Raw genomic sequence first — 26,033 nt, 5'->3', positions numbered from 1 at the left:
CCGCCTCCCTTTGCTCTAGCTCACCTTGAACAGCATCTTAGCGGCAGCGTTCGCGTCTCCACTGTTGCGACGTAGTGCCATCTTTGCATTCTGCTTCGTGGCACCGAGAGCAATGAGCTGCTGCACGTTGGCGTCTGTCGTGTTAAAGTCTTTGTGCTTACGCGCGTTGTTCTTCATCTTACGGCTGTCCACGCCATAAAGTAGGCGCGCCGCCGTGCGCTGCACGTCGCCGTTGTAGTGCGCTAACACGAGACGGCTGATAGACTCATCAAACCCCATGCTGGCAAGGGCCTGCACTTTGGTGTCGAAGTCTTCCTGGTGGCGAGCCATCTCGGCGCGCTGAACGGCGTCAGTGGCGGCATATTCTCCGTCCGTGCCGATGGCTTCGGCGAGGCGCTGGTACTTGACGCGCTGCCCCTGCTGCTCCGTCAGCTTCTTCGTGATCGCCACCACCTCCATCTCACTGGCACCGAGGCTCTTCATATCCTCCGGCTGCAGCTTCGACAGCGCCGACACCGTCTTGATGTCAGCCGAGATAAAGTTGTTGATGGCGCCACGGCGCACGTTCGCAGCCGTCATCACGTCCATGAATCCAGAAGCTGTCTGCTTGTCAAGGCGGTCAGCCTGGATGGCAAGGATGGCGCTGAGAGCCTCCTCGCGCGTGTCCGCCTCCACGGCAACGTCCATTAGCATATCCATGTCGAACTCTGGGAACACGTTGGACGCCTCCTCGACCCACTGCAGCGTCTCCGCCGGGACACCATTGGCGGCGCCGGCGGCCTTGGCCTCCCGCACCTCGCGCAGCTTGCGCGCTGCCTCCAGCCGCTTCTGCTGCTCGATGCGCCTGCGCTCGCGGAGCTCTTCGATCCAGCGGCACAGGTAGGGCTTGCAGCGGTGCAGCAGCTGCGCGCGTCGACGAAGCACCAGCCGCTCCAGCGCCGACCAAACCTCGGCCCGGAGGAACACCTTCGTCTGGCCTACGGCGTAGTTGGGCTGCGCCCAGTTGTAAAGACGCTGGTGCCGCTGCAGAAAGTCCTGGGACGCGTCGCCGTAGCGCCCTTGCTTGAACAAGGAGGCGGTGGTGCGGGACATGACAAGGTAGAAGTACCTGCAAAACGGCTCCAGTGGGCGGCGCACTGGGTAGCCCTGACGCTTGAGGGAGATGGTCTGCAGCACACCAGCGGACTCAAGCTGCGAGCCGACGAGAAGGTTTTCGAGAAACGAGGGGCTTGCCTCCATGTTTGGCTTGATGCAGCGAATGAACTGCGTCTCGGTGGACTCCAGCTCGGAGCGCAGGTCCGTGAGCTGGCGCTGGAAGCGGATGGCAACGGTCTGCTTCCGGCGTGCCTCACTCTTCTCCGTCGAGAGAAGGGTCCGAATGAACTCGTCGGTGGACTCACTCACACACTCGTACATATCCTCCTTTAGCGCGTCCGTATTCTTCTCCAACCACTCCGCCGTGTTGTAGTTGACGAAGGCGGCATAGTGGTTCACGCCGAACTGGTTCGGGATCGTGCTCTTCGGCTTCACAAAGTACTGGTTCTTGCTGGCCCACTCTTCCCAAAGGTTCGTGGTGAAGCGGTCTGTGTTGCCGCCCTTGAAGTTGCACTCCTCATCCAGCATCGAGAAGATGCCGACGCGCTTCGCATCGAACATGTTGACGCACTCGGAGTTGTCTGGGAACTCGATATTTGGGGTCTGGATGCCCTCGCGCCGGCACTCCTCTTCGTCGTTGATGAACGTGTACTTGTTGTAGTGGTTTTGCAGCGACTCGTTCGCGTAATTGATGCAGACCTGCTCGAAGCTGTTGATCGTGAAGTTTTCGAAGCCAAAAATATCGAGCAGGCCGACGTACTTGCAGTCGCTGCAGTCCACCTGGGGCTGAATGGCGGCGTTCACAAACTCGACCAGTCGGTCGAACATGCCAACGTACAGTCCTTTGCAGAAGGCGTTACGCAGGCCCTCCGCCTCCGTCTTGGAGGCCAGAATCGTGACAAGCGACGTCTTGCTCCTCACAAGGAAGCACTCGCGCACCTTGGCCTCGTCCAGGCAGAGCAGCGCGCACCCCGTCGCGAGCGGTGTCTCGTTCGCGATCTGCGCCTTGTCGTTGTTGTCGGACTCGAACTCGACCTCCATCAGGTGCAGGATGGCCGCCAGCACGCGCAATATGCAGCCCTGCGTCTCCAGCGGCACACCGATCATGGAGAGCGCGCGGCGCACCATCTGAAACTCGTGCGCGTCGTCGAGCGGCTTGCCATCCACACCGCGGCGGATGAAGGTGTTGCCGCCGTTCAGGCACTTGTAGTCCTGGGCAGTCTTGAGCCCGCCAAGCTCCTGCTTCTCTGTCGGCGACAGGCCCGCCAACATCTCGTAGAAGATGTGGTAGTTGCGTTCACCAGGAGACTGCATGATGATGCGGCTCCTCTCCAGCAAGTAAGTGACGGTCTGGCCCCCCACCATGACGCCGGATACAGGATCAAAGTAGAGCTTGATGTACTTGCCGAAGCGCGAAGAGTTGTCGTTGCGCACGGTGCGGGCATTGCCGAACGACTCCATGATGGGGTTGCTCCACGTCAGGTTCTCGTCGATCTTGTCTGCGATGCTGCGCTGCGAGGTGTTCTTGCTGTGCATGTAGCTCAGTTGGCCCAGGTACGCGATGAGCATCTTGGCGTTCTCGGTTTTTCCGGAACCGGACTCGCCGGAGATGACGATGGACTGGTTGCCCTGCCCATGAACGAAGACCGTATTGAAGGCCTTGTGCGCCACCTGCCAGATGTGCGGCGGCAGCATGCGGGGGTCCGGTAGGGCCAGATACTTTTTGCGCTCCTCTTCGCTGTTGAAGGGCATGAGGCGAAATGGGTTGACGGAGAGCACCATCTCCCCCATGAGCGAGTACTGCTTGTGCAACTTCTCAAAACGGTCCTTGACGCAGTGCAAGAGAGTAGCCACGTGCAGATCGCTCACGTGGAAGAGCTCTGCGTCCTCGGCATCGTAGCTTTCCGAGATGTAGCCATGAACATTATCGGCGATCACCTTCACGGCATTCTGGGAAGCATTGTCCTCTACCGTCACCTTGGCGCCATCGACCTCCTTTACGGTGCCACGCAGCCACCCGCTCTTGGTGTCGAAGTAGTACACCCCCTGATTCACAGACACACGCTCCGCCATAGCTCCTGTTGTATGCGCCTGCTTTGCTTGTGATTCCTGGAAGCCTCGGTCTGATTTTGTCTGTGACTTCGCCCCCGCTGGCCGTGACGTTGTCTGGGGAGGGGGAGGGGGAGGAGGGGGGAATGGACGCAGAGGTGCTCACCAGGGGGTGAGAGGGGGACGCAGAGAGGCGATCCGTGAATGCCAAACGAAATGGCGCACACACGACTAGGTGCGCGAGACGGCTGAAGTGCCGGCGGCAAACAATGAAACCTGGGAAAGGACACCGAGAAACAAAGCGAAGGAAAGTAAGCCAAGACGGTGTGTGGCTGGGTCGTGCAGTGGCGAAGGAGAGCAGTGGTGAGTGATCACGCACACACTGTGGCAAGGCGGGCACGTGAGGCACTGAAACTGGGCGGAGAGAGAAGGCAGACATAGACAAGAAGAGAGGGTGTAGCGCATCACAGGTGCTGAGCTTGCGAGCATCCGCGAAGCGCATCATACGCGTTGAGGTCGGAGAGCGGTGAATCTCCCGCCCCTCCTACCCTCCCCAAAAAAAGACAAAGCAACGGCAACAACGCAAAACGGCGGCGTACACGGTTGAAAAAGCTGTGCATGTGCAGCCGCACACACTGTCAAACACCATGTCGACACTCCTCGCAAAAGCCGCAGGCGGTACCGAATGAGAGCCGCTTCGTGCGCAATGCGGTATGCGAAAAGATGTGTTCCACAAGCCGCCATCATGGCTTGCACCGCCGAAACAGTATGTTGTCCATTTTGAGGACACACACACACATCCTCTGTCGAAAAACTCGAATAAGGTTGAAGGAGAAGGCCTTAGCCAGCGAAAATAACAGCCGCGTGTGGACGCTGTGCGGCAACGACTCTTTGATGTGTTATAGTCAAGGCGCTTGACCGAGGAGGACACACAAGCGAAGGAGACGAAGAAAGGCAGCGCAGTCTTCTCTCGTCTTTTCGCGGGGCCCATTAGACGCGTCACGGGCACAACGGCACGGCAGGATCAGAGACACAGACACAGACAAGCCCATTTATATACAATCATGGGCCGCAACGGATCGCACTGGAGAATGCGTGATTTTTTTTCCTTGGGGGAGGGGGGAGGGGGGCCGCTCAGCACGAGCGTCGCGTGGGTTGTACATCTATGACATCACATGATACGGGGACAGGGTCCTGTGATTCGCGACGCGGTGGCCCGTACGGGCGCACATGCGTCTGGGCGGCACAAATGTGCGTATGGCCGCCATACACACGCGTGGATGTACAGCAATGCGTCTGTTGAACCTGGGATTTGGTGGAAGGGGGGAGGCGCACCTTGTGCAACCATCGGCGGCCCCCAAATCCGTGGAGTCAGGCAACCCTCAGCGCAGCACCAGAAACACGGACAACAAGCACCATGCACAACAACGATCCACAGCCTTGCAAACAAGGAGGCAGAGAGAGGTGAGTGAGAGCGGGAAAGGGAGCGTGTGCCGAAGCGTTTTGTGTACGCTTGTGCATGTGTAGAGTCGCGCATTCGCGCGAGCGGCGATGTCTACGCTCGGGAAAGTTGGTTGCTCTCTTCAGCGACGCTGTCCCTCTCTCTCTCGAGATGAGGTGCTGCCGCTGCTCATGCCTGTACCCCCTCACACCCCTGCTCTCAGGTCCAGCATTCACTCGACTGCGCAAGGATACAGGCGTAGAGAGGATGAGGGGGTGGCAGAGCAGACAACACGGACCCACATGCATTGCACCGCGCACCGTTTGGCAATGGTGAGAGTGGTGCCGCCCCTGCTTCCCATGCGTGCCCGCGCCATGCTTTCATCTTTTTTTCCTTGTTTTGGGTGTGCACGAAAAACTGAAAAGAGACGATGGCGCGTCGTGCACATCCGTGCGCGTGTGTCTCGGTGCGTGCGCAGTCCCTTCGGACTCTACAAAGGTTTGCCACCCATCCCTCCTTCGCGATGGCACACTCCGACAGCGGTCCACTCAAGCACAGCCACACACGGACACACGGACACACGGACGGATGAAGAGACGGACAGACGCGCGCAGCATAGCAGAAAACCAGCGGGGGGGGGGGGCAAAAGAGAGCAAGGCAGGAAGGTCCGCCTTCCACCATCGCCTCCTGCTCGCCCCCACCCCCATTCAGGCCCAGAGGCACGTACACACATGCGCACCCTGGGAGAGTTCTTATCGACGCAACGAGCGAATGTACTTGACGTGCTGCGCGTCCGACTCTTTGTCCTTGTGAGCTCTCTCCGTCATTGCCGCCATCCACTGCGGCAGTTGCAGCGCCTCTTGTTTGCAGAGGAGCTTGTCCTTGGTGTGTGCGAGGCGACTAGCGATGGGTGTTCCCACCGGCAGCTCCATCGACTTCTGCCGGGCCGCTGCCACGTCGGCGGCGGTTGGCAGCGGCATCGGAATGCTGTACGCGTGTAGATCGGCAGCCATCATCTCCGGGGTTACCTCGGGCATCTGCTGCTGCGCGTGGAAGGCCTCCTCCTCATGGCGCAAGGCAAGCTCCTCGCTTAACGTGGTCAACTCTGCCTGGAGGCGCTGCTCAAACACTTTCTGCGCAGCCGCGTCCAGCGCCCCTTCCGCCTCCGTGAGCTCATCGCCGACTGTGTACACATAAGGGACCACCACGAGTAGCGCGGATGCGGCGGCCGCCGGCGGAGCGTGCAACCCTCGCTGGGGTGCCCCGCGGCCTCCATTGGGGCAGGCGCCACCGCCACGTCGGTGCTGGAACTTGTCAGGGCTGGCACGAACTACCACACGCACATCGCTGCACTTGAGCACCGCACAAGGACCGCGCGCCGCCTCGCAGTTCACGGGAGGGTTCACCACCTTTACCAGAGAGTACGGAGTGTCAGGGTCAATGGGCGCGGCCGTCACGTGCGCATCAGTCGGCAAGGATAGGTCAGTGAGATGGCGCAGCATCGCCTCGATTTTGACCATGTCGTGCGGGTTGCGCACTTGCCTCTCCGGGGCGCTGACGAACACGTACTTGCCCTCCACCATACCAGGCATCGGCTCCAGAGTCGTAATGGGAACGGAGAGGCGCACAATCTGCTCTGTGCATTCGCACCGGGCGATGCTCACTGCGCCCTGTTCGAGACGGCGCCGCTTTGGGGTCCCGTTCAATGAACCTGCCGTCGCGCTGCCAACATGAGCGGAGTCGCTATGCTCATCGCCGATGTCGTCGTGCGTGCGCTCGGAGACGCGATAAAGCTCGCACTCCACCACAACGTTCCTGGCAGACAGCGGATCGAGATCCACGACGCGCACGACCTTGTCTGTGAGCACCTCCTCCCCTGCCACCTCGTCGCATGCAACAGGCTGAGCCAGGTAATACACGCCTTGCAGCATCATCTTGGCGGCCGCGAACTCGGCGCTGTCCAGTGCGGCCCCATCCGCGGCGCCGTCGTCTCTGCTCTTGCACGTCAGCATGAGCGGCATAGCTTGCGTGATGTTGCTTGTCAGGGCCTGAATCATGCGCAGCCCGCCATCCGCCACCAGCACATGCTTGCCACTGGGCAGCCGAACAAGGTTGCGCACCTCGCTGCGGTCCATGACATCCACGTGGTTGCTCACGAACGTGCCGTACGCCCCCTCCATCTCCTGGAAAAACGTCGGCACCTCCATGTCCACAAACTCGATGCCCGGAAAGTCATCCTCTGCGAAGAGCGGCGGCACGCACTTGGTCGCGTCGACGATCTCCACCCGGGTGCCGGGTCGAAAAAGGCCCTGCGCCGCCGCCTTGCGCTGGTGGTGCAGCGACCGCTGCAGCTCCGCCTTGACCTTCTTCTTCTGAGACTCGACATCAGTGAGAAGCTCGCCAAGAAGCTTCGCCCGCAGTTCGCGCTCACGGCGCTTGCACGCTGCACAGATCAGTGCCCTGTGGGCCAGCGAATGGCCTTGCTCCTGTGCCTCAAAGCACGACACCGTGAAGAGACCGAGGCACCGCGCGCACTCCGTCTCGTACGACACGGCACACGGTAGCGCTGCATCGCCGCAGACACCCTTGTACACGTGGCGCACCACCGCGTAAATGGGCTCGAGCGTTTCCTTGTTCATCCCCAGAAGCTTCTCGTGCGAGCATGCCAACTGCATCTCGACTACCTCGAAGCAGTTGCACGGAGCACCGCACTCCAGCAGACACTTGTGACCGCAGGGGAGGGAGGCACCGCACGCGTACGAGCACGTCAGGTGGCTCTCCTCGGGGTGGCACGTACGCGTGCACACGTGATCGGGGCGACGACACGCGTACAGACTCAGGCAGAGCCGTTTGCAACAGGGCTCCATGCGTGCAAGACCGTACTCGAGCTGCCGCTGGTTCGGGTGCCGGCTGCAGCACAGAGGGATCGTGGGACCCACAAGGGAGGGGAAGTACGCGGCCGCCGCCTCCATGGTCGCCTGCGTCGTCGTAGTGGCATCGTAAGAGACAACCGCCCGGACGTCCTCCAGTTTGGCGACGAACAGCTTGTACCACTTTGCCTGCACCTGAGGCGCCATCCACCCCGCATCGGCGCACAGCACAAACGCGTCTATCGCCGCCCCCATGGCCTCGGAAATCAGGAGCTCCTCACTTCTCTGAAGCGGCGCCGAAAGGCTTAAATTTCGCGGCAGCGCGTCCATCAAGTAGAGAACCGCCCGGTACCGGTACTTGGTGTGGTCTCGCTTGTTCAGCGCCGGCAGCTCGTGATGGGCTAGAATAATCGGACATTCCTTCATCTCCGCCTGAGCACTGTGCCGCGCAAACTCCTGCTGGCACATTGCCTTCCACGAGAATGGCACGAGAATGGCAATGTGCCGCGACTCCACGCCATGGCGGTGCATCCACTGAACCAGGTGCATTATCTTACGCATCCCTTTTGGCGCTCCGGTGTCGCGAGTTATCTGCTGATGCGTCCACAGCCAAAGCGGTGATTGCAACCCCATCGAAATGGCACGCTGACGCCACTCGACGCCCGATTTGCCGTAGAAGCAGCGTGTAATGAAGTCCTCTGCTTGAGAGGCGAGAGGCGCAATGCCCTCATAAAGGCTGGAGCCGGTGTGCGAAGTCATCGATGGATAGCGAGACAGGCCGAATGCGCTTACGAGGGTGCCCAGTGTGTGGATGGGCCGGCCTTGCTCACCGTCAAAAGGAATTGACGGGAAAGGGTGGTGATGGTGGGAAGAGGAGGGGGGCTCCAGCAGGCACTGGGACTCCTTGCGCAAGGGCAATGACCACGCAGAGCGCACGACCTCCTTTTTATTTTATTTTTCGCTCTTCCTTGACTTCTGCGAGAGCGGTGCTGAATCGGGTCGTGGCGACGGCGGCGCACGGGGACGACAGTGTGCCGAAAAAGAAATGCAGCGAAGAAAAAGATGACAACGTGTCCGGGGAGCAGAGAGCGTGTGGTCACATGAGCGAGAGAAAGGGGAGACAGGCGTAGCTGTCTTGGGCCAGCGCCGCATACATGACACCAACACCGCCATAAAGAAAGTACAGGGAAGAGACGGCAACCATACACAAGCATGCGTGCAAGCCTACCTCGCCGTCCTGTTGCCCATCCTTTCGTCGTTCCCTCGGCCCGCCCCTCAGCCAGTCACCATTGTCTCTAAGCGTGGGCAGCAGCTTGAACGACGCGCACACCTGGCGCAATCGACGGTGCGTCTCCCCTCCTCGAAGGGCGGTGTCCCCTCGTCCTTTCAGAGACGTCGCCGTTCACATTTCGTTCTCGTCTGTCGCGGTAGTGGTGGAGGGAGCCGGTCACGGACACCTGTGACCGTGTTCTGTTGTCTGTTCGGCTTTCCTTCATGATGTGTGCGCTTGCATCCACGCGTGCGTGCAACGGCGCTCGAGAGCCGCAAGACACCTTGGCCTCTCCTCGCCTCCCGCCATCCTGCGGTGACGGACGCAAACGCCTCGGTGAGAGAGAAGCTGGTAAAACCGGAGCGAGGAGTGAAATCCACGACACAGACACACACACACGCACACATCAAAACGACGACCGGAAATGTCCTTTGCGGCTGCCAAGAAGACTCTACACGGTACATGGCTGAGAAAACCACGGACGAGAGCGCAAAGATATGAGCGGGCAAAAGGAGGGTTGTGCCATCACGAGCACGCATGTGCCCAAATCGCCAGGCTGTCTGTCGGTATCCACGCAACATTCGCGAAAAAGAACGAAAGAGCCCCCAAGCAAAAGCGGGAAGAAAAACGGCCGTCCAGTGCGCACACGCGCATCAACTCTGCTTGGCATAAGTCGTGTAAGCAAAGCAGAGGTCAGCGACTACGTAAGGAAAACAAGAATACACAACGCAACAGAGTCAAGACATGCACGCACCCACCCACCCACGCAGCCAGGCTCTTTGAGCCGAAAGAACAGTCCACAACGCAAACGGAGGAGGGGTGGGCCATGAAACGAGAGAGACGGAGGGAGGGAAGAAGGGAGAAGGACACGCGCACCTACATCAAAGCAAGAGGCACCTCACCTTCCGCCCCATCAAATACTCGTGCTGAATGGCTGCCTTCTCCACCCTCCTCTCTCCTGCGCCAAGGCAGTAGCCTTTTTCGATGCGTCAGCAAGGGAGTCGGAGATCAACAAGCGGTAGGGGTGGGGCGTCGTTTCTGAACAGACAGCGAGGAGGAGCGCTGTCGGCAGCTGGAGTAGTACAAGAGGAAAGTTCTCGCCTTACCAGGTACAAAAGTCCAATGACAACGCCGCCTCAGCCTCCGTGAACAGCCGCGGCCCGCTTGATATGTTCACCCCGCCCCACAGCGGCAAAGGGGGACTGAGCAGTGGAGTTGGGCCCGGTCAGCTGCGTCGCACTCGAGTGGTCGCGAAGGGACACGAAGGAGACGATATCCTCCAGCGGCTGCTCAGCGCATTCGAGGTGTTCGGACCGGCGTGCACAGTTGTCGCTCTCCTCACGCACGATGCGCTGCACGTGTTCCAGCTTCTGGAGTAGGTCCTGCACGTAACTCTCAGCGCGCTCCGCATGCCCCCACAGGTCGCCAAGATGCTGCGTCTTGAGGGCCTGCGCGGCGCGCTGGCGCACCACCTCCGCCTGAAGTGCTGGCGTGTCCTCCTCCACTGCCTTGAGCTCGGCAGGCATTTCCGCCAAAGAGCGAAGGCCCCCCGATGATGGACACAGAGCTGTCGCCGGCGCTGCAGCTGGTGGTTGTGGCGGCACCGCGTCTGCAAGCTCTTGAGCGCTGCCTTGCATCTCGAGTATTTTCCTGAGTCTCTGATTATCGCAGTGCAGCCACTCTATGTGGTCCAAGTCCCTCTGCCTAATCTCCTTTTGGCTTGCATGCAAGTCGCGAACATCCATGGCGGACCGCAACATTTGGCGTCGATCGCGCTCCAGCCTCTCGCGCAGCTCCGCATTCTCTTGCTGCAGCGCCTGCACCACGGCCTCCAGCTCTGCCATCGAGCGCGACGACGTCACCGTACCTTGTTGGCTAATAACCGCATCACTGGAAACGGCGCCGTCCCGCCTTGCCAGGGTGTCAATGTCGGCAACTGTCAAAGAGACGGCTTTGGGGATCGCACACGCTGCAGCAGAAGCGCTAGCACCGCTGCCGACCGCGGCGCGCATCTCTTCCAGTGGCAGGGTGTAGCGCTCCGTGCTCACCTCGCACCGAGGGCACAGGGACATCGTCGTCAGCCGCCCACAGGCATTGCATCGGTAGAGGCTGCTCATGATGAGGACACACGAAGAGAAGAGGATGTGAGAGCAATGAAGTCCCTCATGCGGGCGTCTAACTCGACTCTCAGTGGCCGAACCACTCGCGCCTGAGAGCGTGTATGGCAGCGAGAGAGCGTCGCACACAACGAGTAGGTCAGAGCAGACCGTAAAGTGGCGCTGGCTCGGACGGGTAGTCGAAGCGAAAAGGATGGACACACGAAACCGGAACGATGTCGACGTGTTGAACTCCCCGCCCGGTCGATCAGAGCACGTTGAGTGACAAGGCCACAGAGGAGCGAAGAGAAAACACAGGGTGAAGAGGGGGCTGTGTGGGGTGGGGGCGCAAAACGAATAACATCAACTAGCGATGAAAAATATGTTCGCCTGCGCGCGTTTGGGTGTGCGCCTGCCAGCTACCCACACGTGTCGTCGTCGTCGTGCAACACCGAATGAGGCGGGTTGGTGAGAAGAAGTCGAGGAGAAGAAGGCATAGTGAAACCGAAGAGAGACGAAGGTTTGATACGGAGGGGAGGACGCCGGCAGCAGCGCAATGACCCGGATGAGACATCGGTGCGTGTAGTGACCCGAGTCGTGCGGCGATGAGTGGTGCACAGTAGCTGTTTGCTCGTGTTGTTACTCCCCCCCCCCTCCCGACATATTCGGCAAACTCCGCTGCGAGCCGCCTACGTATTCTTTCGCTTCGCCGTCACCGGAGCCTTTCGCTTGCAGGTCTGTACCTTGATAGACGCGCGCGTGGTTCGAGAGTGTGACAGAGCCCGGCACACACAAGGAGCTGCGAAGAGAGGAGCCGTGCGCCTGTCCCGCCGTCTCCCCAGCACTCTGGGCAACAAGCACGCATGTCGAACACGTCACGCACAAATTCAGCAGATCTCTCCGATCCTCCACCCACCCACCCGCCTCGCCTCTCTCCCTCTCACGCGGTGTAGAACGAGTAGACAAGGTAGAAGATGCTAAAAAACACCATCAATATCTGATACACAGCGCGGATCCGTCCATCGGTGCGAAACGTGTCGAGCTCCTTCCAAATAGTCGTCGCATCGATCAGCAGCGAGCGGTGCTGTGCCACCTGGAGATCGTAGGCAAGCTCTATGCCGCCAGCGAGTAGAAACATCCACGAGCCAGTTAGAATGCACTGCAGAGAAGCAAAGCATCGCACCGCGACCTCGGAAACGATGAGAGAGTTGACAATGTGCTCTAGCTCTAGTGCGTTGTTCATAGAGTCCGCGTACTCCTCAAGCAAGGCGAGGTGCATCACACACAGCGACATCGCTCCGGACTGGAGGATGAACGCAAGTACCCACGACACGATGACGCTCATAAAGTGGCCACACAGAACCATCAGGAACGTAGCATGCAGCAGCACAAACAGCATGGCGCGCTTCCGTTCTCTACCTGAGTGGTGACTGCGGTCCGTGATAAGCACCGGAATCCACTGAAACTGAAGCCGAAAGGCATCAGCCAGACGCTTTGTGCTGCTCATCGGTGGTAAAGGTACGCTGCCCGCGGCAATTTTCGTCCTTACCTGAAAGGTCTGGGGAGGATGAGTGAAAAACCCTCGAAGATGCACGCGCTGTTTGCTTGCGCACACATCCATGCTCGTGTGCGCGGGCCCGTGATGAGGGTATACGAGAGACACGAAGACGCCGAATAAATTGGAGAGCGCACACGGCGAGAGCGGCACGCAGCAGAGAAAGATTCATCGAAGGGAGAGTTCAACACGTTATACGGGAGAGAGATATAAGAGAGGGAGCGACTGAGTGTATCTGTGCACTCGACGCATGATGCTCACGACTTGACGTGCAGCCGTCATCTTACAACGCAGCGCGTGCGAGTGCGTCTGTCTACGTGTGCGCTTCTTGAGAGCACCGCCGACCTGCGTACCATTGCCTCCAGTATGTCCACGGCGTGCACTAAAGTGCAGTTTCGCAGGCACATTACACCCTCGCCTTCGCTTCTTGTCGACGGTCGAAGGCGGAAAATGTAGGCGGCATAAACTGGCGTGTCCCCGCCTCTTCGTCTTTATACCGCTTGTTACAGACGCCCATAACGAGAGGCCGCGCAAACACGCTCCACATACCCCCACGCGGCAGACGTCACCTCAACAACAGCGAAGCAAGAGCGAGAGAGAGATACAATGGATCTTCGTATCAGGCTCGTCTACAACAGAAACAACAAGAGCCACTCGAGACAACCCACCAACAGTCCAACTCGGCGGGTGCGCGTGGCTACACGATGCCCACCCTCCACCACCGCAGCCCTCTCCGCTCCCTCCGTTCATTTCTAGGAGCTCAATATCTAAAGCCACAAGCGCCGGCGACGCTCGTGACATCACCCTGGCCACTCAGTGCACTCCTTCCTCATCACGCGCGCTCAGAGAGGCGAACGTGCCGACAAGGCAGCCGCTCCCCAGCGCGTCCACTGCCGAGGCATGCGCCTCCTCCTGCTAGGCTGTTCGAATGGCAAACCTCAGAGGCGCGCGCGCATGCGACCTTAGAAAGCAAGCGAGTGAGCGAGAGAGCGAGAGAGCGAGAGATTGCACGTAAAAAGATTACATGCCCCGCACCATCCTCCGCACCGTGAACGCATGCGTCTGGTAAGTTGCGGTGGCACGTCAGCCACTGTAATTCGAGACTATGGAGAACACCATGGACAGCATCAGCACAATAATCATAACCACATCAACACCTATGAAGATGAAGCCTTCCCGCTCGTACTGCGATACCTCGCGCCACAGATTCACGGCATCAACGTACAGCTTCTTCTGTCGTACGCGGAAGAGAGTCACGATAAGCACCGTGGCAAAGAGAAAGGAGCACACAAAACTGCGCAAGAAGAGCGCCTGGATCAGCTGCACCGCACGCAGCGCGATGTAGGCGTCGAGCAGCGGGTTGCAGGCCCGCTCACACTCCATCGAGCTCATGCTCTTGTCACTGTAGTCGTTAATATTGAAGGCATATATCATTATCAAGATGGTCATGACCACCTGCAGAACCGTGGCGGCGATCCAGCCGCTGATAAAGTGGAGAAGATTCCCGCCGAACGCGATAGCGCTGAGAATGTACACAAACAGGAACATGTAGGCCCTCTTGCGGTCTGTCGCGGAGTGCTGCGAAGGGTGGCGGAGGGTGTGCAGCACCTCCTTCTGGCTCTCGATTACACGCATCCTGGAGACGGCCGACCAATTTTGGACGTTGAAGAGGAAAACGCCAGAGCGAGAGAGAGAGAGACAGACAGAGAGAACGACTTCGTGCAGAGAAAGGACACGAAAAAGCGACGCGGAGTCGATGAAGCGCGCAGGGGGAAGACGTGGCACGTCAGAATCGAAGCGGCGAGCAGGCTGACCGGCAAGGCGGCGAAGAACACGTCACGACGATATGAAAAAAAGCGAGGGTATGTCAGCGCCACGCTCTACAGAAGCGCGGGAGACGACAGTGATGAAGCGATGGCGGCCCACGCGCACAGGCACAAAAACCAGTGCAGCTCACGCGAAGGGAGGGGGGCCGGGCGCTGCTGGCTGGTGCAGAGGAGGAGTGAGACCGTGAGTGGGGACGTCGACCGATCCGAATTACCGAAATGGAACGTGGAGGCCTACGGACATATAGATAGACCGGAAGCGGTGCACTTACGGAGCGCTGGAGGACTGTGCTTCACACACAGACACGCACTGGGCACCTTTATCTCGCGTTCTCGGCCGCTGGTTGCTCAAAGGGCAAAGCTGACTGCGTCTTCTCGCCTTTCTCGAAGTGTGGGCCTGTGAAAGACGAATGCGCGTCTGCTTGCGTGTTGGTGTCTTATGTGTGTACCGGGGGGGAGATACAGTCGTGCGAGTGAACTTGTGGGGCTACTGCGAGAACGGGAGAGAGGCGGGGGGGGGGGGTAGTGCGCCAGTGCAGGCATCATAATAGCACAAGTGCAGTAAGAGCATCACGTGTGCAGACGCAGACCGGCACGAACGCCAGCAGTGCAGCAGCGGTGACGCGGGGTGTGGGGGGATGCAAAACGCGTGCATGGTGGCGTGCCACATCGCTCATAGCCATAGTGAGGCAGGAGAGAAGAGCAGAGAAAAATATGACGAACATCAGAAAAGGTGCTACAAGCTGTGAGGGGTGGAGAGGGCGACGAGCGGGGCACCGTGCTTTTTGCTGCTACGTGGAATGGCACGTGTGCCCACGTCCCCTCTCGCTAAGCTGCTGAGAGGGCCAATCCAAGAAATCAAAGGGAGTTGACGGTGTCTGTATCGCACACACAGGCTGACTCTGGTCCTATTCTTCAGTATAGCGGGGCAGCACATGTTTCCAGCTGCGCGGCAAGCTCCCCCTTCCTGCGAGAGTGAGTAAGGCGGCACTCAGTAAGCCCAGACGAACAAACAACCAAAGCCACGGAGAGCGACAGCCTCGCACGGCACCTTTTCAGAGCTTGGATGGGCGTAGCGCGAGCTTCTTTCTGAGGTGTTTGGAAAGGGAGAGGAGGCTGCCACGGCTTGCGCGATCGCTTGGCGCGCCGCACTTGTCTACGAGAGCCTCCGTCCCCCTTCCACACTCCAGCGACGATGTGTGGAGCATCCTCAGTCGGCTGCAGTCATGCCCGCCTCCGTCAGTGTCGCGTACGCCTCCACTACAGAGCTGTGAAAAGCCCACCACGTTATACTCCGCGCTGCGGTGGCCGCGAGCTGTAGCCGTGGGTTCACGGCTATAGCGACCGGCACATCGCTGTCCTTCGACTGCAGCTCATATAGAAGTCGTCCTTGCCGGGTGGAGGCCGTCGAGTTGGACGGGCACCCGGCGTACACGAGCAGATGCCGTCCTCCGGTCATGGACGAGGTGAGCTGCAGAATCGGCGAAGCTGCCTGATAAGGGAAGACGTGCTGTGCGCCGATGGCGTCGGCAGAGCCGAGAAAGTGCCGCTTCGTGTCGCCGTGGAAGTAGTTCGCCACCGTCTCGCCGCGCAGCCAGTCGTACACCACAACCTCACCACTCGATGATGTGAGCAACAGGCGACTCGCATCGGCGCTAAACTCGAGCCCTTTGCATCTCGTCAGCGACGTGGACGTGGTAAAGACATGCTTGTTCTCGAGCACGGCCAGCGGTGCCCGGAAGAGGTTGCGTCGATCGAGTAAAACGATGCGGTGGTCGTCGCCGATGGCGATCCGATGGCCGTCCCGGCTAAACTGCACGCAGGCTCTACTGCCTAGAATGGACCGCTCCGGCGTGGCAGCAATGCAGCCGGAGATGAGAGGGTGAAAGAGGACTAGCCGACCCTTGGCCACCACCACCGCGCCGATCACGTCTGTTGCCGGACACTGGGCAAGGGTGGAGTACACTGGCGTGTTCGCCACTGGCAACATCTCCGACTCGGCGTCGTTGAGGTACGCCATCTCGCCGAAGAACTGAGATGTCTCCGTGTTCAGGAGATGCAAGTGACCGTCCAGGTGAAACCGCGGCGCGACACACACGACACTGCTGGAGTGGGTGTAACGGACGTTGTGCACGCCAAACGCGTCACAGATGATCACGTCCGTGTTCGTCATGTTGCCCACGTCGATGAGTCGGACGGCGTCGTCCGTGTGCGCCGACACGAAGTGAAGGCCGTCGAAGGAGAAGTTTATCGCGGTGGGCCGCGGTTCGTTGATGCCTGTGTAGAACATGGACGCCACCTCTATCGGTACTCCGTCCACAGCAGCCGAGCCAGCAGCTCCACCGCTGGAGGTGAGGGGAGGGCTCGGGGCGGCGGAGCTGTTCATCTATGGCGCTCAACGGCTGATGACGCCTGAACTGATTCTTTTCTGTGCAATGATCGATGCAAAGGTGTGCCTTCACCCCCCCCTGTAACGTACACCGCTGTGTGTGGGTGGGTGTGTGTGTATGTGTATGTGTGTGTGTGTGTGTGGGTGGGTGGGTGTGATTAGGAGAATGATTAAGAGAGTGATGGCGAAAAGGCGGCGTTTGTGGGGAATGGCTGACCCTCACGTGTATCCACTCCGCTGTTTCTTTATTTCTGTAATCTATGGACTCTGGGCGCGTAGATCTGGGTGCAGGTGTGTGCGGGATCGAACACCCTCCGCATTTAAAGGTGCACTTTGCACGCATCCAGTCACGTCAAAAGCCGCGCATGAGGACGGAGGGCGGCCGAAGAGTGGAGTTGGCGAGCAAAGAAGATGGTAAGTAAGAATAGAGCGGCAGTACCGCCTTTTTTTGAGAGATGGAGAGCGCTCAGGAGTGTTGAAGCTCACTGTCGAGCCTCGCACATTTGCGTAGACGGCGCAACCGTCCCCGTCCCCGCCCCTTCCCCCCTCCGGCCTTCGTCGGTGTCCTAAACACGAAACGGGGGCGCAAAAGCCTCATTGCGTGTGGGTGCGCATGACTATGGTGATGTTCCGAACACAACAGGTGAGGAAGGGAATTTGCAGACGCAGTCGTGAAGTGCACGTACAGAAAGAGAGATGCGGAGAGCACAGCGACGCACGTGGATGTCCGGCATTCCGTTCTTTTGTATTTCCGTAGGCTGGAAATAACTTATACGCGTATTGCCCTCGCTCAGCGCATCCTTAGCAATCCCACGGGATGCCGAGTCAAACGGCAGCGGACGGCAGCTAGAGACGGCACACAAGGTCACGCAGACCGTCACTCCTCGCACCGATCCTCCTCCTCCTCCAAGAACGGGAGTCCAAGGTGCACGAGTGTGAGCGGGTAGAGTGTCACCTTCTTCGCATCCACCAACATCGGCTGCCGAGCAGAAGCCCCAGACGTCGACACCGTCATCGGCTCCGTCCGGGAAACGTGCTGGTGGATCTCGAGCGCCATACGCATCAGCCGCTCGTCCGCCTCGGAAACGTGCATCCAGTATGCAATCAGAGGGTCCAGATAGATGGTCGACAAGAGGTGTTTGTGTTCCGCGTGGGACAGAATGATGCGTATGCGCAGAAGGGCACGGATGGTGTAGTTGCGCCCCAGCAGTAGCCGTGTGCCCACCACCGCCCACACCCGCTGCAGCAGGGCAAAGTGGCGGTACAGCGGGTACACCAGCGCGCGGCGCGCGAACGCGACGCATGCGTCGTAGAGTGTGTCGGCCGGGTCGAGGTAGGAGAGGGCCGGACTCAGTTGTGTGAGGTTCCACAAGGACTCGCTACAGCCGCTGCCCTCTGTGGCGAGGTCGTCGTAGGCCTCGCTAAAGAGGAGGTCCGCCGTCAGCGCCTCCACCTCTGCCGGCGAGGGAGGAAAAAGCAGCCGTGGCAGCTTTACGCGCATCAGCACCTCCGTCTCCTCTCGAGAAAACTGTAGCGACGGGCGCACTCGAGGAATCGCCAACCGCGTACGCGGCCCAGGCGGCGCAGCAATACTGGCGCCCGCTTGAGAAGAGACAGAGGCGGCTGGTGCGGCTGCCGTCGTCTCGGATGCTATCGGCCCTCGCTCGCCGTCGACAGCAGGGTGCAGCTCCTCAATGAGCGGCTTCTTGAAGTCGGCCACGTTGCCGCTCCACACTGTCACTGGTCGCGCATCGTCGCCTCCGAGCAGCGTCGCTTCCTCCTCCTCCAGCGGATCTGCCCTGCCTGCACCCGATTCAGGGATACTCGCGAACACCACCGGCAACAACGCCTGCTCCTCTCCCGGCCCGGCAGTGCTACCACGCAGAGCACTCTCAAAGTCCCTAATGTGGGCAGGGACGTACCGCAACACCTGCGCCACCTCCCCTTCCGCGTCCTCAAAGGCAAAAAGCAGCGCGTCTACGTCGAAGTCGCTCATCTCAGCAGCGAGGCGCAATTGCCGGCGCCCCTCGCACGTGGTGCACTCGGGATTATCGCCAAGACTCACCACCTCGCGCACAACATCTGCGTCGAGCTTCTGGAAGAGTCCGCTGAACGCGTTTGCGAAGCCGTAGCTGCACTGCTCGGCCGGTGCCAGGCTCTCGCTCCGGTCCGCGGCGCCGCCCATCGCGGCGGCATCCGGCAGGGATTGCACGTACTCGATCTCCTCGAGCTCCTCACCCGCGTCAGTGGCGGCGTCGCTCGAGTTGGCGACGCTGAGGACCTGAATAAGCGAAGCACGCTGCTTCTCTGTAGCGATGAGGTAGGCCGGGTTATCGAGCTTTGTGAACACCTCCGTTGGGTTTGCCTTGGGAAGGTATACCGTGAGCACGTTCGCCTCCAGGTCGTACGTAGCCCGCTCCCCCTTGCCCTCCTGCAGGCATTGGTCAAAGCGCAGGCGCAGGTAGTACGGGGAGCAGTAGAAAGTGAACTGCGTCTCGTGGATGTCAAACACAGCGTTCATCACCTTGCAGATGGCGGAAAGGACGAGGTGAATGACGACGAAGCCACCCTCCTGGCTGCACTCAAACATAGGCGTGATCATCGGCAGGGAGAGCCGAGAATGGCAGCTCACAAAAAGACGGCAGCTTCAACCGTGAAGGGAGCACGCCCACGCCAAAATCTGTGTGTCCGTCGAGGGTGGAGGAGTTCGTGCTCAAGAAGCCGACACATCCGATCGCGGTAGAGCGAGAATGTCGTTACGCTGAGTCGCGAAGAGATGGGTGGTGAGAGCAAGGGAAGCGGGAAGGTGGAGGGCGGACGTGAAGAAGCAGAAGGCAGTGAGGGCGAAAGGCCACCAACAGTTCACCGCGGTGCAGCGCGAGTACTCATGTCAGGCGTATTACTTGTGTGTGTGTGTGTGTGTATGGAAGAGAGTGGGGAGCCGGTGGGTTAGTGAATCAGCCCCAGCGCCGCGCATGCATGCCCGTCAAGCGCTACCCTAAGCTGTTCCCTCACGACAGTGGCGATTCTCATACGCGCAGAGGCGCTTCTTTGAGTCGATGGCGCTGTCCACGTCCGTAGAGGCCCGCATAATTAGGGCGCCACCACTGCACCGCACCGCTTGCCTTGCAGTGTCTCGCTGGGCAGAGAGACTGTGGAGGGGTAAGCGCATTCTTATCGACTTTGTCTCTGCCCCACTACAGCTGTCATGCATCGCCGCGCTGCAGCAGTGCAATTTCCTTTTCCGCGGCCGGGTTCCTGCTGTCTTTTGAGAAGTGCACAGCAGCCTTGAAGTCCGCCAGCGCCGCCGCGCGGTCGTTAAGTGCCTTGCTTGCCAGCCCTCGCCTGTAGAGCACCTTCACCTTGAGGCCCTCTGGGAGAGCTACCGCTGCGTCCTGCAGCAGCATTGTCGCCACCGCACGCGCCGCGTCGTACTCGTGCATGCGGATGCACACCATCGCCACGTTTGCGCGAACAATCTGCTCCGTTGCGACAGCTTCTGCGTCGCCAGCACCAAGGACAGACGTAACCTCGATGCAGTCCTGATAACCACGCAGCGCATCCTCAAAGCGGCCCTCTTGGAAGGCAATGTTCGCGTTCTGCTTCAAGACGTTCAGCAGCTCCAGAGCCTTGGCTTTGTCCGCTGCTGGGTATGGTGATTCGACAGGGAGCGAGATGGGTGCCTGAGGTGGGGGTGGCGATGCTTGTGCACCAGCAGCGAGAGCAGGGGGCTGCACCGGAGACTCGGACACATGCGCTTTTCTGTCCGGACTGACGGCACCATTCTGGTTCAGCTGCCTGTAGGCAGCGTAGCTGAGCGCGCCCAGCAAGCCGCCGATCAGCACCGTTACACAGACCACCTGTGTTTGGCGTGCGTTCATCGTCGCCCTCTTTTTCAGATAGCGCTCTCACAGGGCTTCGCGTCCTTGCGTACGTGCGCTATGTTGGCTGATGCACTTCTGTTGTGGGAAAGGATGCGAGAAAGGGGAGAGTGGGCGTTGGGTGGGTGAAGGGTGTGCATCGCAACGCTGACGATGGGCAGCCAGGCAAGAGAGGAGGAAGGGAAAGCGCTGTCCACATCGCAGAAGAAGGGCCGCTGGAGAGGGCATGGGCACGCGTCGCGAAGCGCAACTTCCCTGTTTCGTCCCTTCCACAAGAACACCGCTTCAGGATGAGGTGCATGGTCGACAGCGGGGTCTGCACACAAGCGCGCACACACACACTCAGCGACAGCGGTTGCCGTCCAGCATGTCACAGTGGGAGCTGGTCCACAGGAAAGCCACGCGGCAATTCGCAGCCGCCGTGCAAAATGTGAAAAGTGGGTGCGGGCGAGATGCCTCCGCGCCGGCAGGACACGCAGCCCGCTTCGCCCTCATCCCTCAATGGCTGAGGCGGGGTGCGAAGGGCCGAGAGCGACCGCTGTTGTTGCGCCTTCTTCACCTCATTGAAGTCCGTCTGCTTGATGTCTGTTTCATGGGAGCGCCGCCCACCTTCGTTCTGTGGGCTTGCATCCCTGCTTCACACGCACGCACGCAACCATAGAAAAACCGCCACCACATCGCACACCTCAGCTGTCACACCGACAGAGAGAGGCACGGGCAAAACACCGACACACCCACACACACAAAAAGTAAACGGGGGCAGACGTTCATCGCAAGAGGCACATAGCACAGGAAGAAGGCAACACGCAGTGGTCATCCGCGCACGCAGAACGGCACACCAACAGAGAGAAAACAATTCTATGCGTTCTAATGCCAGGGTGACGTGGCAGACGGAAAAGATGGAGATAAGGAAGAGTGCAGAAAGACAGATGGAGAGTGGGGGTGGGGGATGGTCGTTGTGCTCGTCGTGGCATGGGCAGATCCATGCCACGTCCGGGAGCACCATGAACAGGCAAGACAGTGGAGGGGAGGGGGCTAATCAGAGAACATGCAACGCACCACAACGGGAGAAGCGGGTGGGCTTAATTTGCCATGACGAGAGTCAACACATTGCAGACAGAGGGAAGAGTGAGATGAAGAGAGGGAGGACGGAGGGATAGGAGCCGACAGCGGGAGATAGAAGGGGCAGCAAGGCGTTGGGGTGCGATGGAACGGACAGATCTGCGCCGTTTATATGAAAGCAAGCAATATTGTCTTTTCAGTTTCAAGCTTTCCTCTCGTCTACCGACGCACCCACCTTGCACCATCACCTCCTGACCAACCCTCCTGGCGCGCCCATGCGACTGCGCGTCTTCTGGCTCTCGCTCTCTCTGGTGGACTCCTCCCCTTACGTGCGAGGACGCTTGAAGAGCAGCACGTGAGGTTCTGGCTTGTGAATCATGTAGTGCACCCACCCTTGCGACTGCTGCACGCCGAGCTGGCGCCACTCCATCTCGCTCATGAGACGGCTGGTGGGGACGAGGCGGGCAAGATCCTTCGGGAGAATCACGTGACGGTACTCAAACATATCATCGTAGTACTTGTCACTGTACAAAATCTTGCACTGCAGCTTCTTAATAATGATGAGGGCCTCCCGCTGTCCGTTCGCGTCCAGGGAAAAGAAATCCTGCGCGGGCTTCGCTGGCATAATGGACTGCAGGCGAAGGGAGAGGGGGGGGGGCGAAACACAAAAGTGAAAGGTGTGATTCGGTGTGCGTGTGTATGTGTACTGGTAGAGAAGAGGTGCGCCTTAGCCAGCGCACGCAGCCCGTCTATCCCGGCGCGTATAAACGAAAGCGTGGGCGGGAGGCAAAGCTGTGCTGCGGGTGGTGCGAGCCACAATCGAACACACAGAGAGACACAGGCAGTGCGTGTGTGGGGGAGAGGGAGGGGGGGCACACCGGTGAGTGTATGGATGGCAACGGCGGTGCTGCGACAAGGGTGAAGACCAAAGACGAAAGGAAAACAAAGGCTGCCGAGGGCCTCGCAGAAGCGAGAGGCGGAGGCGAGGCGGGAGACGGGAGGAAGTGGACGGCGACAGCGAAACGATCCGGCGCGCGAACACGTGCAGGAGACGACGAAAAGGAAATTGGGGGAGGAAGGGGCAACCGCAGCGTGTGGGCACGCGTGAGTATGTGATGGGCACAAACGCATTGTGCGCACGTGTTGTGGTTTATGTTTGGCAAGAGAGGCGAGGAGCATAACGAAGAAGCATAGAAGTGCGGCGGCTCATTCGGAAAGGCGAGGGAGACGCAACATGGCCAACAAGCACTCAACAAATCGGGCGTCTGTGACGCGTGCGTGTCACAGTAGGTCGCCTCGGTAAGGCAAGGCATCGGTCTACCCAAGGACACAAGACGAGAGAATGCACAGCGAACCGAGTCGAAGGTGCCGACGTAAGCGGAGCCGAAAGGGAAGTCTCTGCATGTACTTGACAGCGAAGAGCACCCCGTGTACTTAGGTGCGGTGTCGGTATGGTCCATTGCCCACTCCACACGCCCGAGATGAGGTGCTCACCAGATCGTGGCATCCGCCCGCTCACGCGCGCGCTCGTCAACGATGCGCGTTTTACCACCACTATTCTCTGTGTTCGCTTGTTGTCTTCACCTCTCTGCTAAACTTCACAGCGTGTCGGTCACGGCGCGCCAGTCGGGAGAAGAAAACAAAAGAAAAAGGAAAGTGGCACGGAAGATCGTCGGCACAGACAGGCACACACCCACGAGCACCGAAAACGTACAGAGAGAGGGGGAGCTGGGCAAGTGAGGCGGGAACGGAGGGAGGGGTAGCAGCGGCGAGCGGAGCAGAGCACCGCCTCCGCCCAGGCACGCACAGGGCATCACAATGCAGCGAAGCAGAGCAAAACGCTAATCACTCCCCCTGGCAGCTTCCAGGTGACCGCCTACTCCACACACCATCTCCCGCGCTCTCCCGTGCTGACACGCACGCGTCAGCCTCACAACAAAGGGGTGGGGGCTGGGAAGAGAAACGGGAAAAAGCGAGAAGTGAGAGCAGGAGAAAGACCGGGCACCACGACGGCCCTGGCAGTACGCTCTTCCCTCTTCTATTAGGTAGATGTGTGCAAGGCGTGTGTGAGTCAAGCAAAGGGCGATCTAGGCAGAAGAGAGGAGCGAAGGGCACGGGCGATTGGCAGAGCGCAACAAATGTGCAGGAACCGTTCTCCAACAGCTTCGGTTGCGTACGTGGTCCCGCTTGAAGCACGAACAGAGAGCAGCCAACAAGCACGTGCACAAGCAGAGCTCAGCGCATCGTAGGGTACGCCTCACCTCACATCACCTCACACCCTCCTCCTCGCCAAACTCGCCGGCCTGTCCTTGGCTGCAGTTCTATGGGAGAGGAAAACGAGCGCGAAAAGCGCGCTCCACCTCCGGTAGTGATCTACTTGGCCGTCTTCGGCACCGACCGCCTTGGCGTCGTCTTCTTTGCCACCTTCTTGATCTTGCGCTTGGCGCTCTTGGGGATCTTCACCGTGCCGTTCTTCTTCAACTCCGCCCACAGCTGGGCCACCTTGCGCTGGCGCTGCTTCATGGGCAGGTGCAGGAAGCGGGACGCGTACTCCTTCTGGAAGCGGTTGTACGCGTCGAGGGCAGGGTACGTCACACCACGCGCGCGCGCCTCGAAAATCTTCCGCTCCGGCGTAGAGAGCTTATGGTACAGCTGTGCCGACTTCTTTGCAGGGTTCTTCATGCCCTTAAGTACGCCAGTCTCGCCCAGGTGCTTCTGGAAGAGTGAGAAGGGGCTCACCCGACGAAGCGTGAAGCTGCGGCGCAGCATGACGGGATCTTCGCCTACGAGTACGAGTGTGCGTCTCTATGGAGGAGAGGGAGGCGGTGGTGGGGAAGGGAGAGAGAAGAGACCAGTGCAGTGGCGAACAGGTATGTATGCGCCCAGACGAGAGTGTGTGGGAGAGGTGCTCTCACCTTTTCGATACGTTATGCAGCACGCTGTATGTATACCTATATATATATATATATTTGTGTGTATGTATGTCTATATATGTATGCTCTCTTGCTCGTTCACTTTTCGAAGGCTGTATGTGGATGAGGATGAGGATGTGTTGCTGCTGTGCGTTGGCGGGAGGCAGTGGGGTGTGGGATGGGAAGTTCCTCTGAGGTACGAGGGTGTCGTTGGAGTGAGACAACGCTCCGTGTTGTTGTTTTGGCGATGACGTGCTCCTTTCGGTCGCGCTAAGCGGTCACTGCAGTGCAAGTGAGTGCGGGAGGGAGAGAGAGAAGACGGCACCGTCGGCGAATCTGATGAAGCGAATCCGACGAGTGCACCGGTACGCGTATGTGTTGAGACGGTGGAAGACAGGACCGAAGGTGGGGGGGTGAAAAGGGGCGCAGAAAGCGAGGGGAACGCCATCAGAAGAGGCTGTTAATGGGAGAGTGTGGGCGTACGCGCTGCCCAAGCACGTACACGTCCGTACCGCATACCACACAGCAGCGGCACGCAGGCATTCGGCAAATGCGTCCCACTCTTCTGGCAAGATGCACCGTGCACACGTGGAAGAAGTCGAGGTGGTGTGGTCGTGTTACACAGGCACAGACGCATCAACGCGACTGGGCTGAAGTACTTTCGACATCAGCGTGAACGCGAGCTTACGAGTAAAAGTGGCCAGCGCAGACAAGACGCGCAATGACATCTCACGGTGTGGTGCAGGTAGGGCTGGCGTCTCGGCACTGACACCTGTGCCTACGTGCCGTTTCTCGAGTGTGGTTGGGTGTCGGTGTCGACGCGATCGTGTAACCTCATCGCATACATTCACGAGTCACCGAAGAGGTGGGAGACAACGGCATCCGTCCCTTTTCCAGCGTGCGCGCGAGTGGTTGTGCAAAGGGGGAGGGGCTTTCGTTGCCGGGGTCACATGATGAACAGCATGCCAAACGGGACCAAGTAAATGGTGCACGCACACCGACGACGCTCGACCGCCTGGAAAGGGAGGATGTAACATAGCCGAAGCAAGGGTAAGAGAGATGTCGAGGGAGAGGAAGAGAAGCCGCCGCCGCCGCCACATGAACACACGCCAAAACGACGAGAGGCGGCAGCGAGAAAGAAAACAAATTATGGAAACCACGAAACAAGGTGGAGCGCGTGCAACGGCGTGCAGGTCCGTCTGACCATCGACAAAGAGCGCGGCAACACGCGCGCAAGGGTTAGAGAGACCCAAAGAGTAGGCGACCGTCAACCGCAACGACGACGGTGGGCCGGCGAGGGAGAGAAACAATGTCGTCGGCGGCCCTCTTGGCGCCTCTCTCCATCACGCACATGCCATCGCTGCTGTCAGGCTGACATTTTCTATGGAGTCGGTCATGGCGAGGTGTGCAGACAGATGAGGAGGAGACACAAAAGACGAAGGGCATGGACAGCTGGAGAGGTGTGCGCGCCACATCACGGGATGACGGGCGGGGGGAATGTGGACAGGACTTTGTAGGCACAGGCGCGCCCGCGGCGAAGGAGAAAACAACGGAAAAAAGAAGCCACCACAGAGAGAAGCGATCTAT

General features: G+C 59.4%; 10 protein-coding genes across 10 annotated transcripts; all 10 read right to left on the bottom strand.

Annotated features, from left to right (window-relative positions):
* Positions 1–15: 15 nt before the first annotated feature.
* Positions 16–3,168, bottom strand: LMXM_31_3870 (putative myosin heavy chain; the record flags this gene model as incomplete). Its single annotated transcript, XM_003878184.1, has 1 exon — positions 16–3,168. One exon carries the CDS (start codon positions 3,166–3,168, stop codon positions 16–18), a length of 3,153 nt encoding a protein of 1,050 aa, XP_003878233.1.
* A 2,169-nt stretch (positions 3,169–5,337) lies between these two features.
* LMXM_31_3860 (conserved hypothetical protein) lies at positions 5,338–8,088 on the bottom strand (the record flags this gene model as incomplete). The annotated part of the gene is made up of 1 exon (XM_003878183.1): positions 5,338–8,088. The coding sequence occupies one exon, from the start codon at positions 8,086–8,088 to the stop codon at positions 5,338–5,340; it is 2,751 nt and encodes a 916-aa protein (XP_003878232.1).
* A 1,773-nt stretch (positions 8,089–9,861) lies between these two features.
* Positions 9,862–10,737, bottom strand: LMXM_31_3850 (hypothetical protein, unknown function; the record flags this gene model as incomplete). The annotated part of the gene is made up of 1 exon (XM_003878182.1): positions 9,862–10,737. The coding sequence occupies one exon, from the start codon at positions 10,735–10,737 to the stop codon at positions 9,862–9,864; it is 876 nt and encodes a 291-aa protein (XP_003878231.1).
* Positions 10,738–11,761: 1,024 nt separating this feature from the next.
* On the bottom strand, positions 11,762–12,328 carry LMXM_31_3840 (conserved hypothetical protein; the record flags this gene model as incomplete). The annotated part of the gene is made up of 1 exon (XM_003878181.1): positions 11,762–12,328. The coding sequence occupies one exon, from the start codon at positions 12,326–12,328 to the stop codon at positions 11,762–11,764; it is 567 nt and encodes a 188-aa protein (XP_003878230.1).
* A 1,131-nt stretch (positions 12,329–13,459) lies between these two features.
* LMXM_31_3830 (conserved hypothetical protein) lies at positions 13,460–14,011 on the bottom strand (the record flags this gene model as incomplete). Its single annotated transcript, XM_003878180.1, has 1 exon — positions 13,460–14,011. One exon carries the CDS (start codon positions 14,009–14,011, stop codon positions 13,460–13,462), a length of 552 nt encoding a protein of 183 aa, XP_003878229.1.
* Positions 14,012–15,412: 1,401 nt separating this feature from the next.
* Positions 15,413–16,492, bottom strand: LMXM_31_3820 (conserved hypothetical protein; the record flags this gene model as incomplete). The annotated part of the gene is made up of 1 exon (XM_003878179.1): positions 15,413–16,492. One exon carries the CDS (start codon positions 16,490–16,492, stop codon positions 15,413–15,415), a length of 1,080 nt encoding a protein of 359 aa, XP_003878228.1.
* Positions 16,493–17,468: 976 nt separating this feature from the next.
* On the bottom strand, positions 17,469–19,193 carry LMXM_31_3810 (conserved hypothetical protein; the record flags this gene model as incomplete). The annotated part of the gene is made up of 1 exon (XM_003878178.1): positions 17,469–19,193. The coding sequence occupies one exon, from the start codon at positions 19,191–19,193 to the stop codon at positions 17,469–17,471; it is 1,725 nt and encodes a 574-aa protein (XP_003878227.1).
* Positions 19,194–19,797: 604 nt separating this feature from the next.
* LMXM_31_3800 (conserved hypothetical protein) lies at positions 19,798–20,472 on the bottom strand (the record flags this gene model as incomplete). Its single annotated transcript, XM_003878177.1, has 1 exon — positions 19,798–20,472. The coding sequence occupies one exon, from the start codon at positions 20,470–20,472 to the stop codon at positions 19,798–19,800; it is 675 nt and encodes a 224-aa protein (XP_003878226.1).
* A 1,387-nt stretch (positions 20,473–21,859) lies between these two features.
* LMXM_31_3790 (cyclin-dependent kinase regulatory subunit) lies at positions 21,860–22,159 on the bottom strand (the record flags this gene model as incomplete). The annotated part of the gene is made up of 1 exon (XM_003878176.1): positions 21,860–22,159. One exon carries the CDS (start codon positions 22,157–22,159, stop codon positions 21,860–21,862), a length of 300 nt encoding a protein of 99 aa, XP_003878225.1.
* A 1,748-nt stretch (positions 22,160–23,907) lies between these two features.
* Positions 23,908–24,303, bottom strand: LMXM_31_3780 (putative kinetoplast DNA-associated protein; the record flags this gene model as incomplete). The annotated part of the gene is made up of 1 exon (XM_003878175.1): positions 23,908–24,303. One exon carries the CDS (start codon positions 24,301–24,303, stop codon positions 23,908–23,910), a length of 396 nt encoding a protein of 131 aa, XP_003878224.1.
* Between the last annotated feature and the right edge of the window lie 1,730 nt (positions 24,304–26,033).

Source organism: Leishmania mexicana, chromosome 31 (assembly GCF_000234665.1).
Source record: "Leishmania mexicana MHOM/GT/2001/U1103 complete genome, chromosome 31".
NCBI lineage: Eukaryota > Euglenozoa > Kinetoplastea > Trypanosomatida > Trypanosomatidae > Leishmania > Leishmania mexicana.
Note: the sequence above shows the minus strand (reverse complement) of the source record. Positions and strands in the feature narration are given on the sequence as shown.